The sequence below is a fragment of the Notolepis coatsorum genome (assembly GCF_963971535.1).
Source record: "Notolepis coatsorum genome assembly, chromosome: 14".
NCBI classification, from domain to species: domain Eukaryota; kingdom Metazoa; phylum Chordata; class Actinopteri; order Aulopiformes; family Paralepididae; genus Notolepis; species Notolepis coatsorum.
In genome coordinates, this window is record NC_140178.1 from 60,245,559 (window position 1) to 60,264,886 (window position 19,328).

A 19,328-nucleotide genomic window follows, 5' to 3' on the forward strand; every position below is an offset into this window, starting at 1 on the left:
CTTCTGGTGGTCGTCTCCCCGGTGCGCTGCCTGCTCCCGCTGTAGTGTAGCCTCTTGAGTGCTTCGAGTTACAGCCATGCTGACTGCCTGTGTTGCAGGGTCAGTGTGCCAGGCGGCGTACTAGTGGGGGGAAGGGCCCGCTCTTGGAGGGGCCCTGTCCAAATACGCTGGCGATGTGGGGGGCAGTGTCACTAAGTGACCGCCTGGTGAGGTCTTGATGCTGTGGCGTCATTGACCTCTCCGGGCCCCCTTTTTCCGGGGGATCCTGTCCCTTCAGTGGGTCTGGGTCTTCCTTCGCGCTCCGCTGCTACGGCCTTGCCACAGGGTTGAGTTTGCTCTCGACCCCGTGATTTTGGGGGCGGTAACGAGGGTTGTTCCTTCCGTTCGTTCCCTGGTGGCATGCGGGCTGTGCGTGTGAGTAGTCGTGGGGTCAAGCCACGGTCTGCTCACCCTGTGCGTTGAGTTGCTCGAGTTTCTCTTCGCACGGTCGGATCCGTCTCCCTCCCGTCCTCCAATAGGGAGGGTATCCTCCATTAGGGAGGGTCGGGGGGCTCGGTCCTCCCCGGTTCTGATGGTTGTGGGGGGCCTCAGTGGGGTCCATTTGTCGAGCTTCTAGCTCCCGCTCAGCTCCTGTTATGCAATATGACGCTGAGCGGAAGCTAGCATGAAACAGAACATAAGGTTATGTATATAACCAAGTTCTGTGAATGCTAGTGACGCTCAGCGTCTAGGCGCCACTGCGGCCCTTGATTTTTCATTGTGGTGAAATTTTTTGGGAAGGAGATGAGTGTGTGGCCCCACCCCTGCTTATATAGGTAGCAGATGGGGGTGTGGTCAGACGGATGTTGGTATGTAAAGGTACATTTTGAAATTATTCAGTGTATATACGCTGAAGCGAGATATATGCAATATGACGCTGAGCGTCACTAGCATTCACAGAACTTGGTTATATACATAACCTTACGTTCTAAAATGTGACGGTGAGTATATGGACACCAGTGGATTTACAGATGAAAAATAAAGCATAACAGAATATAGAAAAATAATATCTCCACAGGTAATTTAAGACCTGTGCTACATCTGTAGGTTATACCGGCATATTCATTAGACCTATCTCAAACCCTGCCCCTTTTCTTGATCCTCCAATCACAGCTGTTGCTTACCTCGGACAAACAGAGGAAGTCCGAGGTAAGCGACAGCTGTGATTGGAGGATCAAGAAAAGAGGGCAGGGTTTGAGATAGGTCCATTGATGATAAGGTGCAAGGAAGACCAGAGACATATAAAAATACCCAATGCATGCATTCAAAAGAGCATCTGCCTAATACAATTAAATCCGTATTCCAGTGCTGCATTCCCACTCAAAAATGATAAACATTTTCTTTTCAAGATATTTGTCAGTTTGTATTCATCCTGTGAAAAGAAAACCACACAAGTGCCTCCCTACCAAGCTGTTGTGTATAAATTGACAGGGAAAAAACTAGATGACTCTCAGCTTTGGTCACACATCGCGCAAAGTGCCAGTCCGTAAGAATTTGCATAGTGAAATTCCCATTGATTTCATGCGATTCAGACCCGCTATATACTTTTTCTGAAGTTTGAAGATTCTAATACTTGCAGTGTGTGTGTGTGTGTGTGTGTGTGTGTGTGTGTGTGTGTGTGTGTATGTGTGTGTGTGTGTGTGTGTGTGTGTGTGTGTGTGTGTGTGTGTGTGTGTGCGTGTGTGTGTGAGAGAGAGACAACCACATTTACACTTCAAACAAACTTTTGATATTTCACAACAAAGACGAGTCCAACGTTTAACGGAGAGAAGCGTTAAGACAGAAGCTCTGCCACAAGCGCATGCCAGTCCTGCTAATGAGAGGGTGTTTCCCTGATCGAAGAAAACACTGTTACAGCCACACCAGCCTCTCACTGTCAACATATCAGAATAAACAGTGGGACTAGCCGAGAAGATGAGTAAAAACATCTAATAGAAAACAGAGATGTATAGCTGATTAGCAATTTAGATATAAAACTTTTTTTGCTATATGTTCCTATTGCAGTTCTGAAACTTAGGATAGCTTAGTATTTTAAAAATAAAATCTGCATTTCTGCTTCATTAGACAATACACTGAGGTGAGAATTGGGAGAGATGGAATAGAGGAGAGCAGCGCTCCAACCAACAATGTTGTACATTTTATGTGCCTCTGCTCTCTGAACCACTGGGACATCCAGATATGTGCCTCTGCTCTCTGAACCACTGGGACATCCAGATATGTGCTTCTGCTCTCTGAACCACTGGGACATCCAGATATGTGCTTCTGCTCTCTGAACCACTGGGACATCCAGATATGTGCCTCTGCTCTCTGAACCACTGGGACATCCAGATATGTGTTTCTGCTCTCTGAACCACTGGGACATCCAGATATGTGCCTCCCTCTGCTCTCTGAACCACCACTGGGACATCCAGATATGTGCCTCTGCTTTCTGAACCACCACTGGGACATCCAGATATGTGTTTCTGCTCTCTGAACCACCACTGGGACATCCAGATATGTGTTTCTGCTCTCTGAACCACCACTGGGACATCCAGATATGTGCCTCTGCTCTCTGAACCACTGGGACATCCAGTTATGTGCCTCTGCTCTCTGAACCACTGGGACATTCGGATAGCTCTTTTGTCACCCCAGCGGTTCCCAAATGCATTGAGGTCAGAAATCAACCTGATTTTGTGCTTCTGGTCAATCACAGCTCATATTAAGGGTGTATAACATTTATAGTGAATTCAGATATTATTATTGTCATTTTTGTTGGATTAATAATGTCTCTAGATCCGGTTTTCATATTAGGGAAACCTACATGGCATCTTGACCCCAAAGGTTGGAAAGCCTGCTCTACCCTCTCTTGTTTGGGCCCGATTGCACTTACCTCCTGAGCCTTCTGCTGCTGCTTCATCATCTTCTCCTGAGCCCGGTTCATGTCGATTCTGTTCATGTCCATTCCAGTAGCAGGCCCAGGACTCAGGCCAAGGGATGGTGCAGAGCCTACTGAGCCATCAGACAGAACAGGCTCATTGCTGGACAGGGAGTCAGTCCTCAGCAAGGAGTCGGACTGAGGCATGGATGGGATGGGCAGCTTGATCTAAGGGGAAGGAGATGAAAAGAGAATGCAAATGATAAACAGAAGTTTAAACATTCAAGCCATGGAAAACATTCTGATGTACAAAGCACGTTTTCATGAAATGTATATTATTTACCACGTAGAAAATCTCAAAAGATGGCTAGAAACGATTTTTTTGTTGCAAAGCACTGAAAATGACATGAACCAGTCATACAATGCCATTTTGTGTTCCTGACCATTCTTACCTTGATAGGCCTGATCGGCTCCTGGTGCTGTGGCTGCTGTGATTGTTGTTGTTGTTGTTGTTGATGATGTTGATGGGGATAGGGAAGGTGTTGCTGTTGATGATGCGGGTGGTGGTGTTGCTGCTGTTGCGGGTGTGGTGGTTGATGATGATGTGGTTGTTGATGGTGATGTTGGTGTGGGTGCTGTTGGAGTTGCTGCTGTTGGTGGAACTGTTGTTGCTGTTGTTGCTGCTGTTGCTGTTGTTGCTGCTGTTGCTGCTGTTGAGGATATTGAAGATTCTGTACTTTGTTCATATCTCGATGCATCTCCACCATCCCTTCCTCCTTCCTGCCTCGCCCTCGCCCCCGACCTCGGCCCTTTTTGCTTTCTCCACCTACTGATCCCATCAGCCCCCTGCAGTAAGGAGGCTCTGGTAGAGGGCGGATGCGGGGTCGGCCTCGCGGCCGCGGTGGACCCTCACGTTTGGGTTTGGTTGGTTTTCTGCCTCTTTTCTTAGGTCCTTCATGGGGAAGGAGCTGTGGAGGGGGTCCGAGGGATGGGTACCCAGAGGGGTGGCAGAACGAGTCCAGGTCACCCATCAGTGGGCTGAGGCCACCCGCTCCAGATGCCCCGCCTGACTTCCTACAGCTGGACACCAAGTCAGGCAACAGGTCCGGAAGGCGGCGACTATTGAGACGAATATCAGCTGGAGCGTCTGCTTTATCCTCATCATCCTCAAATTCATACTCCTGGGCATAGTTCTTCTTTGCCTGGGGCTGTGGCTCCCGCCGCTGTTTCAGCAAGTGGAAGGAGCTGGTCTTCAGTAGTTTCTTGGGCCGAGAGGAGCAGAAGATTGGGGAAGTCAGACCACTAGTGCCTGAACTAACAGCCACTCCAGCCCCCGCAATCATCTTGTTGACTGAGTTGTCTCCGGGAACTCCTCCAGGACCGCCCATTCCGATACCTGGAGTTTGCGACTGGATGAGGCCAAGCTGCTCTGTATTCACAGTGGAGGGGAGCTCATGTGTCTTCAGAGAGTCCAGGTCTACAGAGAGGCCATGGCAATACTGTCCATACCCCTGATCACTATGGTGACTCATCATATCATAGCCCCCTCCTCCAACCCCTGTCTTCAAGGCCTCCATGCTGTCTTGCCCCTGCCCACGCCCCTGGGGAAGGCTCTCTTGAACGGCTTGGCCCGCCCCAGCATCCCCGGCACAGGTTGACTTGTAATCGTCTGAGCAAAACATGTCCTCCATTCCGGGGAAGAAGGAGCGGTCTTCGTCCTGCAAGAGAGAGTCTGGGAAACAAATGGAAGTTAGCGGCACAAACCTCTGCTGCTGCTGCTGAGTTTGGTTCTGGCCAGCTTTGCCCACGGGGCTCACAGTGTCAAACTGGTGCTCTTTAAGCTGATCCAACTGGGAGTGTGAGAGCTGAGGCTCGGGGTCCCTCCCTTGGGGCTGCTGCTGCTGCTGTTGGGTGGTTCCCAAGTGGGGCGCCAACTGGTGAGAGTGGGGGTGTGCTACGTGCGAGTGTGAAAGCTGGTGGTGAGCGTGTGCTTGCTGCTGTTGGTGGTGTGTGTGGGCGTGGGGTTGTGGCTGGTTGAGGTGGTGAAGGTGGGAGGGGGCAGTTAAGCCCAGGTCAGGTTCAGAGAGGAAGTCATGAAGATCGGAGGCTGTCTGTTGGGGGTGATGTGACTGGTGATGAGGCGGAAGCCTATGTTGTTGTTGTTGTTGTTGTTGTTGTTGCTGTTGTTGTTGCTGTTGTTGTTGCTGTTGTTGTTGTTGCTGTTGTTGCTGTTGTCTGTGTCTGTCTCCACTACCCCCATCCCCTCCTCCAATATTAACACCTACCACCCCACCTCTCTCTGGAGCACCTCCACTGTCCCTGCTGTTGGTCCTTGAGAGGGACCGCTCCAGCATGTCCAGTGGAGACACTGAATTCTGGTCTCTTGACTGGGCTCCGCGGCTGTAGTGAGCCTCCATGGCCTGGGACTGAAGTTGAAGCTGCAGCTGAGAAGACTGGCTCTGGGAGTGGGGGTCCACACCCGCAGGCCCTGCTCCTCCGGCCGAGCCCATCATGGCCTGCTGGCTCATGGGGTGCTGTGGAGGAGCTTGCTGGGGGTCCATCTTGTTGCGTGTGGTATGGGACAGGACGGAGTGGAGCATGTGGGCAGACGAGGGCTGTTGTGTCTGGTCTGGTGGAGAATCCATCATAGAGAGGGAAGCCTGGGTTTGTCGACCCTGCTGCTGATCGTCGGGCGTCTTGCGCAAGTAGGGCATGTCTGCTGTGTCTGCTGGCTTCTTGAGCTCCATGTGAGGATGGCCGTGGGCGTGCGAGTGGGAATGAGGGTGGTTGTGTTGGGAGTGTTGGGAGTGCTGCGAGTGTTGAGAGTGCTGTGAGTGTTGGGAGTGTTGAGAGTGTTGAGAGTGTTGGGAGTGCTGGGAATGCTGGGAGTGCTGGGAGTGCTGTTGAGTGTGTGAGGACACATGGGAGGCATGGTGGGTATGCTGTGAGTGCGGGTGCTGTTGTGTATAGGGATCCCCCCTCCCGTAAAGAACCACTGAGGCCAGGGAGTCATGTTGTTGTTGTTGGTGTGGGTGGGCATTATGTGAGTGGGGGTGGGGGTGAGAAAGCGAGTCTGTGGCCCCCCTTCCCCCTCCAGCACCTGACCCTGACATGCCTCGCTCTGCCTTGGCCTGCTGTTGCTGCTGCTGTTTCTTCAGAGACATCTCCAGTTGGTTGTCCAAGCCACTGCCTTCCCCAGCACCTGCCGTTCCGGAAACTGCACTGTTGGTGGCACTGTTTGTGCGGATGACACTTTGAAGGTGGTAGCGTTCCTCAGAGACCTTGTTCATGTCATAGGACAGACCCTTTGACCCATCCCTGGCCTGAGGGAGAGACTGGACCGCCTGCTGAGACGGAGGCTGCGGGTGGTGCTGTGATGGGTGGGGAGCCGGGCTCTGGGCATGCAGTAAGTGCTGAATTAAGAAATCATCATCATCATCCTCTTCCTCATCTTGTGAGCGCTCAATTCCCAGCATTTCGGTCTCTGATTTTGGTTTGGGTGGTGTGGGGTGGTAGGATTGGCTCTGGGCACCCCGGGTGTCCGGGTAACCTTGTGGCGAGGACATAAAAGCTGGGGACAAGACCGAGGATAGGTATTTATTACCACCTGCACCTCCGGGGGACTGTACAGGCCGAGTAGGGGCAGGAGAGTGCAGCCCAGGGTGGATGATAGCAGAGTTGCTTGAGGGGGAAGGGCTGGAGGCCGGTAAGTGATAGGAGCTGCTGCCACCACTACCAACACTAGCAGCCCCACCTCCAGATCCTGCTGACACTCCTCCTGCCCCAGCTCCTGACCCAGTGCCACTCACTGCTGACCCTCCAGCTCCTCCATAGCCCAACGAGGGACTGCCCGCCCCCCCCAGGGAAGCCGGCAGTGAACCAAAGCCTGAGTCTGCCCCATAGACCACTTCTGCAGAGAAGGAGCGCCCTCCCACCCCTAAACCTCCATACCCCTTCCCTGTGTTGCCTCCTGCACCGGAGGTCAGGTCCTGGGCCTGGGGAGAGCTGAAACCTCCAAAAGGCTGGGCCAGGTGCGCGGAAGGAGGCTGACTAGGGGAGTAGGGCTGGGGCTGCTGTTGTTGGGGAGGCGTCTGACCCGACAGGCCTGCGGCGACAGGAGAACCGTAGGTGGAGAGGCAGGGCTTGGGTGGAGGCTGCTGGACGGGGGTGGAGGACACCACTGGAGGCGGTGGAGGCGGAGGGGGAGGTGGCGCCGACTGGGCTGGAGGCTGCTGCCGAGAGGGCGCCGACAAGGAGCCGGTGTTGGCGTTTGAGTTAGAGGAGGAAGAGGATGAAGAGGAGGAGGTAGAGGAGGCTGAGGGTGGGGTGTGGGGGGTGCGGGAGGAGGACGACGCTGAGCTCGAGGAGGAGTAGCCACTGCTGGAGCTGGAGCTCTTGGCCCCCTTGGAGCCGGAGGAAGAGGAGGCTGAGGATGTGGTGGCAGAGGTGTAGGGAGTCTGGATGATAGGGCGATATGTCTGTGGCTCAGCCCGGGGTGAGGGCTTTGGGTCTGAAGAAGGGCTCTGCTCACCCAGGGGGCTACAGGACAACCCTGCATGCCGGTGGTGCGTGGGCATCTGCTGGTAACCGGACGCCCCCCCACAGCTGAGGTAGTGCTGCAAGGGATGCGGCGCTGCAGAGGAGAGCTGCGACTGGGCTGGTGAAGAGCGCTGGTAGTGCTTAATCACGCTGTCCTGTCGGGGGATGGCTCTCTCCTGGGGGGGCTGGGGCGGAGCAGGGGGCGGCGGAGCTGGTGCGGACGAAAACATGGAGGCGTTATAGAGCTGTGAGGACTGGTCCTGGAGCTGGGAGGACAGCAGGTTAAACTGTGGAGGGGGCAGGTGACGACTGGAGGTGGTGCTGGAGGCCTGGGCCTGTGGTGGGCCTGTGGACTCCTGGGCCCCTCGGTAGGCGGCGGCTGCGCTCTGCGAGGAGAGCAAGCGGTCAAAGCCCAGGCTGGATTGGGAGGGTGTCTTGATGTGCAACAGGGGATCGTGGGGTGAGAGCAGGCCGTTGGATGTAGGGCTGAAGGTGGGCGTGTCTTGGAGGGAAAGTGAGGGAGTGAACGAGCGCCCAGAGAAGGAGGCAGGGTGCTGGTAGGCAGAGAGGGCTGAGGATGACGGGAAGGAGCCCGAACCAGGGAGGGCCCCCGAGATGAAGAGCTCTGCTGGGGCTGGCGTATGCATCGCTATGGAGACAGAGAAGGAAGGGGGATAGGACAGAGTGCAAGATTATAAAATCATGCAATTTTAACAGAACTAAACCAAGATCCTCTAAACAAGTCACAGGCAGTTACATGTCAATATGCTTCTCTAAACAAGTCAGAGACAGTTACATGTCAAGATCTGCTTCTCTAAACAAGTCACAGACAGTTACATGTCAAGATATGCTTCTCTAAACAAGTCACAGGCAGTTACATGTTGCCAAAGGTGGTATGACATTTACCTTATTTTTTATGTAATCAGTATAGAATAATAAAATGTTTAATGTAATCATTATAGAATAATACAGTATTGTATGTAATCAGTATAGAACAATAATTTCTTAATTAAATTAGTAAATGATAATTATCTTCCAAATAATGACCTGATATAATATTTATTTATATATATAAATAAAACCCAATAATAATAAACTTGATTTGTATAGCACCTTTCATACAGAAATTGAAGCCCAAAGTGGTTCACAGCAGTAATGTAGACAGGCATAAAATGAGCATAATATTGGCATAAATATAGACAGGCATAAAATGAGCATAGAATTTACATAGAATTAGCATAGAATTTACAAAATAAAAGCAATGCATAAAGTGCAATAATCATTCAATTAGTATGCGCTACACGTGCTATTAATCGATCGATAATGCACTATGAATTAATACTAATGAACTGTATCCTTTGGCTGTATGCTTTATGTTGCTTCGACACCACATACTGTACACTCGGATCACAGTCACCTGTGTGATGCTTGTATCCTCTGGTTGTATGCTTTATGTTGCTTCAACACCACATACAGTACGCTCAGTACTGACATTACTGAAATTTTTTAACAAGAAAAGAATGTGACGGCGGCTAGGTGGTGCAGTGGGCAAGGCGCTCACCACCAATGCAGGAGACGCTGGGATCGAGCCCAGCTCTCCGCATTGCTATCAGCTTGGCTGGTCGTTCATACTAATACAATTGGCAGTATTAGGGGGTGGGAAGCTGATGGGTGGGGATCGGACGTTGTGGACAGCGACTCCTACAGGTCGGTTGGTGCGCCTGCGCAGCAGAATCAGGAAGCGACGGGGGCGGCGTGCCCTCCAAACGCAGACCCCCGACGCTGAGCGATCGCGCTGTGCAGGTGAAAAGATGCGACTGCTGCTTCCTCGAGTACCGGAGGGGACACGTGATGTAAGGCTTAGTCCACATTGCAGCCGGCTTGTGGGAGGCATGGCCTAACAGCGTTCGAGACAGGGGAGGGTAGAATTGGACGATACGAAATTGGGATGGGAGAAAAATAGAAAATGGGAGAAAAAGTAGATAAAAAAAAAGAAAAGAATGTGACCCACACAACCACCACCACCGCCGCAACCACCATCACACCAACAACAAAAACACACACTCACCAGTCTGCCAGGAAGGTGTGCGAAATTGGGAGAGAAGGGAGGAGGCGGAGGGGGGAGGCTGCGGACCCCGAGACTCAAGTGCTGAAATGAGATTCATGACGGACGGGTCAGGGCCTGATGGACTGGCGTGATGCAGCCCGGTGTCAAACAGCCCAGACAACCCTGAGGGAAGAGAAGAGGAAGACAAACAACAGCCTTTTACTCAACTAGGCCATCTGCTGGGTATGGGAAAAGCAGCGATACACTTCATACAAGACTACACAGAACTGAGGCTCCTTCAATCAGCCAGGTTGGTTCTGTGTGTACTCAAAACAAACAGAAACTCTTAAGGTCCCAAAAGCCATATGGCTGCTGAATAATATGTGTAGAGGCCATAGAATTGAATTTAGGGCACATAATACCAGAGGTTGTGTCAATCCAGGAATATCAGAATGTGTAGCTTTAACTCCTGTACTTCAATCTCATGACCTGTCTGTATTGGATTTGTTGCATTAGAATGTTTCGCTCCAAGACACATCCCATGAGGGATAACATTTTGTACTTCTTCTTCTTCTACTACTACTACTACTACTACTACTACTACTACTACTACTACTACTACTACTACTACTACTACTACTACTACTACTACACTACTACTACTACTACTACTACTACTACTACTTCTTCCAATTCTAAGTACTACTACTTCTACTACTACTACTACTACTACTACTACTACTACTACTACTACTACTACTACTACTACTACTACTACTACTACTATATTACTACTTATATTACTACTTCTTCTTCTATTATTACTACTGCTACTACTACTACTGCTACTTCTTCTAATTATATTACTACTTCTACTACTACTACTACTTCGTATTATATTACTACTTCTACTACTATTACAACAACAACAACAACAACAACAACAACAGCAACAACAACAACAACAGCAACAACAACTACTCCCTCTTCTACTACAACTTATTGTTGTTCTTCTACTACTACTCTACTTATTTCTCTCCTATTTCTACTACTACTTTTTCTACTATTGCCTCCCTCTTACAGCATGGCTCCCCTACAGACCTGGTCAACATCTACAACAACACTCTCTCCTCCTGTCTCAATCAGCTTGCCCCAATCAAAACCAAGTCTGTCTCCTTCACTCACTCCGCCCCCTGGTACACCGGCGATCACCTACACCACCTTAAATCCAAGGGCCGCCAGCTCGAACGGCTATCCAATAAAACCGGTCTCACTGTCCATAAAGATGCCTACAAACAACATCAACAGCTCTACAAAGACGCCCTCAACTCTGCACGCTCCTCCCACTACTCCGCTATCATACAGTGTGGCAACAACAACCCCAGGACTCTGTTTTCCACCATCAACACACTTCTTAAACCCTCTGACACAATCTCCTATTCCTTCACTGTCAGTAAATGCGTCTCCTATCTGTCACATCTCCAAACAAAAATTGACAAAATCCACACCCAACTAACAAATGCCTCCGCCAACACTGTCTCCCCTCTGGATTCAACCCCCCCTCCACCGCCCAACCCCCCTTTTACATCATTCACTGAAATCACCGCATCGGACCTATCCTCCATTCTCTCTACAATGAAAACTTCAACCTTGAATCTTGGACCCTATCCCCTCCATCCTAGTCAAGGCTTGTCTCCCTGCCCTTTCTCCCCTAATCACCTCCATCTTAAAGGAAAACTCCAACATTTTGGGAAATTAGCTTATTTGCCATCTACCCTGGAGTTAGACAAGAAGATACATACCCTTTTCTTCTCTGTGCATGCAGTAGGAGTAGGAAGACGCGCACCGTTAGCCTAGCTTAGCGTCAGTCACTGGAAGTAGGTTCCTCCATTAGTCTAGTTCCCAACGTCTTCCTACTCCTACTGCATGCATAGAGAAGAAAAAGGTATGCATCTTCTTGTCTAACTCCAGGGTAGATGGCAAATAAGCTAATTTCCCAAAATGTTGGAGTTTTCCTCCAACTCCTCTCTGACCACTGGCCAATTCCCCCCGCCCTCAAAATTGCTTCCGTCACCCCCTTACAAAAAAAAACCCGGACTCAACCCTGAAACCCTTGATAATTTCCGCCCCATTTCCAACCTCCCCTTCCTCTCAAAAATACTTGAGCGAGCCATTACCTCCCAATTAAAATCCTACCTCGACAACAATAACCTTTATGATACCTTTCAATCCGCACCAGACGCAGCACCGAAACCGCATTTCTTTTTTTTATCCACTTTTTCTCCCATTTTCTATTTTTTTTTCTCCCATCCCAATTTCGTATCATCCAATTCAACCCTCCCCTATCTCGAACGCTGTTTCATGCCTCCCACAAGCCGGCTGTAATGTGGACGAAGCCATACATTGCACGAGTCCCCTCCGGTACTCGAGGTAGCAGCCGTCGCATCTTTTCACCTGCGCAGCGCGATCTTTCAGCGTCAGGGGTCTGCGCTTTGGAGGGACGCCGCCCCCGTCGCTTCCTGATTCTACTGCGCAGGCGCACCAACCGACCTGTAGGAGTCGCTGTCCACAACGTCCGATCCCCACCCATCAGTTTCCCACCCCCTAATACTGCCAATGTGTATTAGTACGGACAACCAGCTAAACTGAAAGCAATGTGGAGCGCTGGGATCGAACCCAGCGTCTCCAGCATTGGAGGTGAGCGCCTTGCCCACTGCACCACCTAGCCGCCCTCTGAAACCGCATTTCTAAAGGTCACCAACGACATACTCCTCTCTGCCGACTCTGGTTCCCTCTCCATCCTCATCCTCCTAGACCTCAGCGCTGCTTTTGACACCCCTCACCTTGCTCCAATCATACCTCTCACACAGGCACCAATTCATCTCCATCAACAATTGCAAATCCCCCACTGCCCCCATCACTCATGGTGTCCCCCAAGGCTCAGTACTGCTCTTCATCCTCTGCTCTTCATGCTCCCCTGCTCTTCATCCTCTACATCCTTCCACTTGGTCTGATTCTCCGCCAACATGGCCTCCGCTTCCATTGTTATGCAGACGACATTCAGCTCTACCTCTCCACCAAGATTATCACTCCAGCCACTCTTTCCACCCTCACCACCTGCCTCACAGATATCAAACATGGATGCAAAATAACTTTCTCAAACTAAACTGCAATAAATCAGAAATCATCATTATCGGTCCAAACTCCCTCACCAGCCACACCCAGGATTTCTCCCTAAATATTGATGGTTCCATTGTCACCCCCTCCACTCACGTCCGTAACCTTGGCATCATCCTGGACTCCACCCTTTCTTTCCTCCCCCATGTAAACCACATAACAAAAACGGCTTTCTACCACCTCCGGAACATTGCTCGTCTCCGCCCCTCCCTATCACTCTCCGCTGCTGAAACACTGGTTCATGCATTCATTTCATCAAGACTGGATTACTGTAACAGCATCCTCTATGGCTCACCAAACACTATCTTCAATCAACTCCAATATGTCCAAAACTCTGCTGCCCACATGCTCACCTCCACTCACCTTCCGATCAAATACAGGATACAATTTAAAATACTTCTCATCACATTTAAAGCCCTCAACAACCTTGCCCCTCCCTACCTGTCCGACCTCCTCCACCGTCACACGCCCACCCGTCGCCTTAGGTCTGCTGATGCCAACCTCCTAACACCTCCCACGACCAGGCTCCGGACCTGGGGCGACAGGGCCTTTGCTGCTGCTGCCCCCTCCCTCTGGAATGCCCTCCCCAGCCATATCCGTGATGCAAACATCCTGACATCTTTTAAATCAGCCCTCAAAACCCACCTTTTCAATCTTGCTTTTGACCTCTAATTCTGTCGGTTTTATTTTATTTTGTCATATATTATTTTTGTTCTGTTTTGGTTTTGCCATAGTTTTGTTTCTTCTACCCATGTAAAGCGTCTTTGAGCATCTGGAAAAGCACTATATAAAATAGATGTATTATTATTATTATTATTATTATTATTATTATTATTATTATTATTATTATTACTACTACTTACTGGTGAAATTGCAATAGAATTCGTTCACCATTTGAGTGATAAACTAGGCCCATTGTGGATCGTGACGCCCCTAAGGTAATTTGCATACAAGATAATCATTGTGGAAGAGCCAATAGAGAGCCACTTGTCTCGTCGACTGGCAGTCAGCTAGTTGGTGAGACAAGTGGCTCCCAATGCCAAGTGAGTTAACGAGGCACTGGCCACACCTGGGTGCCTCGTCAGAGAGGAGGTGTCCCAGGTGTGCTCTATTGGCTCAGGATTAATTTAAGCTTTTGGTTTGTTTCAGTTGGAAGGTGTTTTTGTGCTTCCTTCACGCATGATGAAGCCGATGTATACCGATTGTATACATTTGAATTTTTTAATATAGCGTGTATAGGAAAGAAACGCCAATCGATAATCTATCTTATTACATGGCGTTTTCACATTCGTCGAAATGCTTGCTTGTGATTGGTCAATAGCCCCCCGACAGTGGTCATTATTACTAGGGATGTCCCGATCGCCTTTTTTTGCCCCCGATCCGATCCCGATCATGTGATTTTAAATATCTACCGATTCCGATCGTTCCCGATCCGATCTTTCACATTAGTAATCAATTTTGACGCATTTGTGTCCGAAACTGGCGGAGCAAGAAGCCCCTCTGTTGCCTATAGTCCGGGGCGCGAGCGCGGCGGCTCTTGTTATTACATTCATATGTGCTTCATATGAGAAATATTAAAAGTTTCAATATATGTTTGCACATTAGTATACATTCAGTGTTCGACTTACGTAATGATTAGCTCCATTCTGGTCTGAAACGCCGACGATAATCCTCAGTCACACAGCAAATAATTGCCGTTATCTAAAAGTTTGTCTGAAAACTCCGCCTCCTGCTGCTTCATGAGTTTTTCCTCCACGCGAAATGTCCTCCTTGCAAACATTGCAATTGCTGTTGGACTGGCTTGACTTTCTATTTTAAAATGCTTAGTTACAAACCTCTAGCAGCTGCTCAAGTCAGTGGATAACCATGTTTCGGGGAGCAACGTGTTGTTGTGATGTGAGCGTCTAAAATTAAAGGGAAAGTGTTTGTTGCAACGGTGTAAATTAAAGGGGATGTGTTTGTTGTGGACAATTATTCTGCTCTGTGTGACAATAAATACATTAATGATATATTATATGTAATTTAAAACCAAAACGAAGGCCTCCGTATGAGTTTAAGACGTGAACATGGTCATGTTTGTTGAAAATAAAAAAAATAAAAAATAAAATCTTTTTTTGACTGCCGATTTTTATTAAAAAAGATTCCCGATCCCGATCCTCTGAAAAGCATGTGATCGGCGCCGATCCCGATCACGTGATCGGATCGGGACATCCCTAATTATTACACAATAATGACCGCTGTGGGACAATAATGACCGATGTGCGCAGCTGTTCGCAATCAAGCCCACATCAGTGCAGCAAATCAGACACACCTGCCGCGGCTGCACTGACAGCGGAGTGTGTGTGACGATTACAGCGGAGCCAGAACAGAGGCTGCCCGCGATAATAATAATCACTTTATTTGGGCTGACAGAGCCACAGAACTGCGATTTGTCAAATGAATTAGGTATATTGTTAGTAAGTTAGCCATGTAATAAGCGGGATAATGTATAGCTTTACTCGGTCATCATCGCAAAATAATTGACCTTCACTGACGTTTAAAACACCTCGCCGAGGCGGCTCGGTATTTTAAACTACGTGTCGGTCAATTATTTTGCGACAATGACCTCGTAGCTATACATTATCCCTTACATATGCGTCAGGGCCTATAACTCTAGTTTTTGGAATTACAGCAGAAAACCTTAAAACATACTTATATTCTAGACGGTATTAACACAACAATGTATGAATGAAAAAATATAACATTCCCACATCCTGAACGATAGATAATCGATGTTGAATGGGCCATAGTAATGTCAATATAGCAATACAATTTAAAATGTTATAGCCCTGCAAAGAAGGTAAACATCTCCATAGGCTTTCAACGGTGGCAGACTGGGTACAATGATGGGCACAACCCCCGGCGCCCAATGTGTTAATATGCACTGTCTCTGTATTTTAAACCAATAAATACAAATACAAAAAATATGCAAAAAAGAGAAGCAGGACATTAATTAGAGATGATTTATTTGGTTTTGTTTTTAAACACAAAAGGATGTAGGTTGTAAATTTTACAAATTGTCTTGGTTTTCACAATATTTAATATACCTTTTTATTCATTAGGCCTATACACAACTTTTTTCTATGCAAGTACTGATACAAGTTTTAAATGTATTGTATTGCTGTTGGATATGTTATAAACCCTGTAGACTATATATCAAACCATATTTAATCATTCTGTGTTCCAAACAGGCTAATAATATTCTGCATATTCTATCTCTATTCGTGTCTGGCTCAAGACACTGAGCAAGACACTTAACCCCTAACTGCTCCCAATGAGCAGGTTGGCAAGTTGCATGGTTGCCTCAGCCGCCGTGAATGTGAGGCATGAGTTGTAAAGCCCTTTGGTTAAAAGCACTATACAAATGCAGTCCATTTACCATTTCATGTTAGCCTAACCCTAATTTCTTAGGCCATTATGTCAAAGTGTAGCTTTGGTGCTTGTTTTTCTCATTCAGTTGTAACCCTAACCCTTTCTAATTTATAATGTAACTGATAGATAAACATCCAGTCGTTATCATAAGATGCTGTTGTGCCAGTACACAGTGCATAAGATGCTGTTGTGCCAGTACACAGTTCATAAGATGCTGTTGTGCCAGTACACAGTTCATAAGATGCTGTTGTGCCAGTACACAGTTCATAAGATGCTGTTGTGCCAGTACACAGTTCATAAGATGCTGTTGTGCCAGTACACAGTTCATAAGATGCTGTTGTGCCAGTACACAGTGCATAAGATGCTATTGTGCCAGTACACAGTTCATAAGATGCTGTTGTGCCAGTACACAGTGCATAAGATGCTGTTGTGCCAGTACACAGTGCATAAGATGCTGTTGTGCCAGTACTCTGTACTCAGTTATTGGTACCTGTGGTCGTTATCGAATCAGAGTACCTGTTTTTAGCCTGGTATTATGCAGATACCCACGACTGGTATACGTATTGGTGCAACTCTATTTCTAAAAAGGTAAAACACAATCAAATAGATCCTTACCCAAACTCCGCCCTGCTGCCCCCCATGCCCCACCCTGTCCAGAGCTTCCTGGGTGGTGATTGGTTGCATAGCCCTGCAGGGGGTGGGGTGTGCCGTAAGCCTGACGATGGAGCAGCTCGGAGTCTGGATGGGAGGACCTGGAGCTCCCATACACCAGGCTGAGGAAACACAAGACACTCAGTTGTAGCTTCGTTAGGTTTGAACATTCTCAGCCCCAATGGCTGCTGTACAGTTGAGTACCTCAGACAAAGAACCATATAAGTCAGTTTTAAGTTTTCAGAGGAACAATGTTTTCAAACTTTATTCAAAGATAGTGAAGGTTGAGTAGTTTATTATCTAAAGATGGTAAGTTAGTGTTGTGTTCATTCATAGTTAAAGACAGTAGAGGTTGAGTACTTTATTATCTAAAGATGGTAAGTTCTATATCATACTGGCTTCCGCTCAGCGACATTCTGCACTAACCTCACTTCGTGCACAGTACTGAATAAAAATCCACAATGTACCTTTACATACCGACATCCGTCTGGCCACACCCCTATCCGCTTACCTTCATAAGCAGGTGTGTGGTCACCTACTTGCCTCCTTCTTCACTTTCACCACAAGGAAGTGCCTGTTATATACCCACTTGACGAGGTTGTTAGCTGAAGAAAGTTGAGTTACGTGTTTACATTTTTTCTTGCTTTTTTCTTTCTCTCATAAATTTTTAAAGAAAAAAGCTAAGTCATAATGTTTACCTCGGAGGGTCGCGCTGGCAACGTCACCCTTCACCAGCGGTTCTCCATTTCCTCCTCTGTCGTGCGTCTTGGAGCGGGGTTGAGGCCTCTTTCGTGGTCGGCAGCCGCGCCCGGTAGGCGTCCGATAGATAGTTTGCCTCTCCAAGGAGCTGGTGCACCAGCGCCGTCTCCTGTGCGATGGCCTGGTTCCGGCTCTGGTTCCTTTGCCTCCGGAGAGTCGTCCGCTGTTGGGCGGCCGGCTCCTATGGTTGCGGAGGATTTGAGACGCAAACTTTTTGCGCCGGCTCGCTCCCGTCGCAAGATGGTGGCTTGTAGACGCGAACGGCCTGGTTTTGGTGAGTTGCTGGAGCCGGATGAGGATGAGTCTGATTCTCCATGGCCGATGGAAACAGAGGACTACATGGTAGAAGCGGACGGGTTCTTGTTCGACGCCCCGGTGGAGACATGTCCGCCGCCCGTCCAGGTAGCCACTTTCGTGGTTGCCGACCCAGCCCAGGAGACAGCCGATGGATAGTTTGCCTCTCCGAAGAGCCGAGGAGTCGGTGCCGTCGCTCCGGCGATGGCCTGATCTCGACTCTGGTTCTTCTGGTTCCGGGGAATCGCCCGTTGGTGAACGGGGGGTTGTCTTGGAGCCAGAGGATTTGCGACGCAAACTTTTCGCGTCTGCCCGTTCACGTCGCAAGATGGTAGCGTGCAGACGCGAACGGCCTGGGTTTGGGGAACTGCTGGAGACCAGCGAGGATGCGTCCGGCTCTGGATTTCCGATGGAAACTGAAGACTTCATGGAAGAGGCGGATGGATTCTTGTATGATGGCCCCGTGGAGGAGAGTATCCCTCCTCAGGAGACCCCGGAGGGGGGGAGAAATGGCTCCATGGGGCTCTCTGTTCGAGGATGTCGAGGAACCACCTTGGCCTCATCAGCAGGATGCCCTACTGTCGGCCACATCAGACTGTGGCTCCTTAACCAGTCGCAGCCTGCTGCATGTGAGGGATGCGGGGTCGGTGGAGGAAGGTCCGCAGGGGGAACTGCAGGCTTTGTTTCCCGAGCTCATGGCGGTAGCCGCCGCCGCAAACGGCGTGCCGCTGCCGCTGCCATTGCCTGCACCTGTCCCTGATGATCTCATAGGTCATCCCTGGCAGCGTCCCCCAGTGAGAGGGGTGGACGCTGTCTACCCATTTTTCCCCTCGATGGGGGCCTATGTTCGTCGGGGTCAGGCGGTGTCCAACATCATGGGACTAACTCCCACCTACGTACCAGTTACGCGGGTGTCGGGGTTAGTCAAAGGTATGGGGGAGGGCGTGCCTCGGCTTGATGGCCGCTCTCCTCTGTCCGGATATGGTGTGGGAACCCCTATGCAAGCCGGTCCTCCAGGGGAAATCGGCTAGGCGATTGGCTTATTGGGGTGACCAGTCATTCATCGCTGGTACACAATCGCTGGCTGCGGCGTCTAACATCGCCCACCTGGCTAGATTTGTATCGGGGATCATGACGGGCGGCACGGATCTGAACGAGGTAAAATGCGATCAGATCACCCAGGCTGCGGGAGCTGTCCTGCACCTTTCCCAGGTGCTGGCCATAGCCATGGGGAAAGTGCACGCCCTGGCCACCCTGGGCCAGCGTCATCTTTGGCTGGAGCAGGCCCGTGTGCCAGAGAAGAAGAGAGCTCCTCTTCTGACGGCCGCCCTCTCCGACGCTGGTCTGTTCTGGAAGGCCCTGCGGTTGATGACCTCGACATGCAGAGAGATGGCAGAGGAGAGATCCATCCTCCAACCCCATTTTCCGCCTCCCGTCTTTGCCGGTGGAGTCAGAAGGCTTCCGCGACGTCGAGCTGTCTCCGTCGCCGCTACCACTGCCTCCGCCGCCGCTGCTGGCCCTTCCAAGAGGGCCAGGGGAAGAGACGGCGCTTCTGCC

General features: G+C 49.6%; 1 protein-coding gene across 1 annotated transcript in view; it reads right to left on the reverse strand.

The window, feature by feature from the left end:
* prr12b (proline rich 12b) overlaps window positions 1–19,328 on the reverse strand; it is a gene marked incomplete at its 5' end in the record, with an annotated part of 127,332 nt that overhangs the window by 55,228 nt on the left and 52,776 nt on the right. Inside the window, 5 exons of the mRNA XM_084329772.1 lie at window positions 2,909–3,121; window positions 3,346–5,703; window positions 5,845–8,081; window positions 9,501–9,662; window positions 16,683–16,840. Of these exons, the coding sequence (XP_084185898.1) occupies window positions 2,909–3,121; window positions 3,346–5,703; window positions 5,845–8,081; window positions 9,501–9,662; window positions 16,683–16,840 (5,128 nt within the window). The remainder of the gene's footprint in view (window positions 1–2,908; window positions 3,122–3,345; window positions 5,704–5,844; window positions 8,082–9,500; window positions 9,663–16,682; window positions 16,841–19,328) is intronic.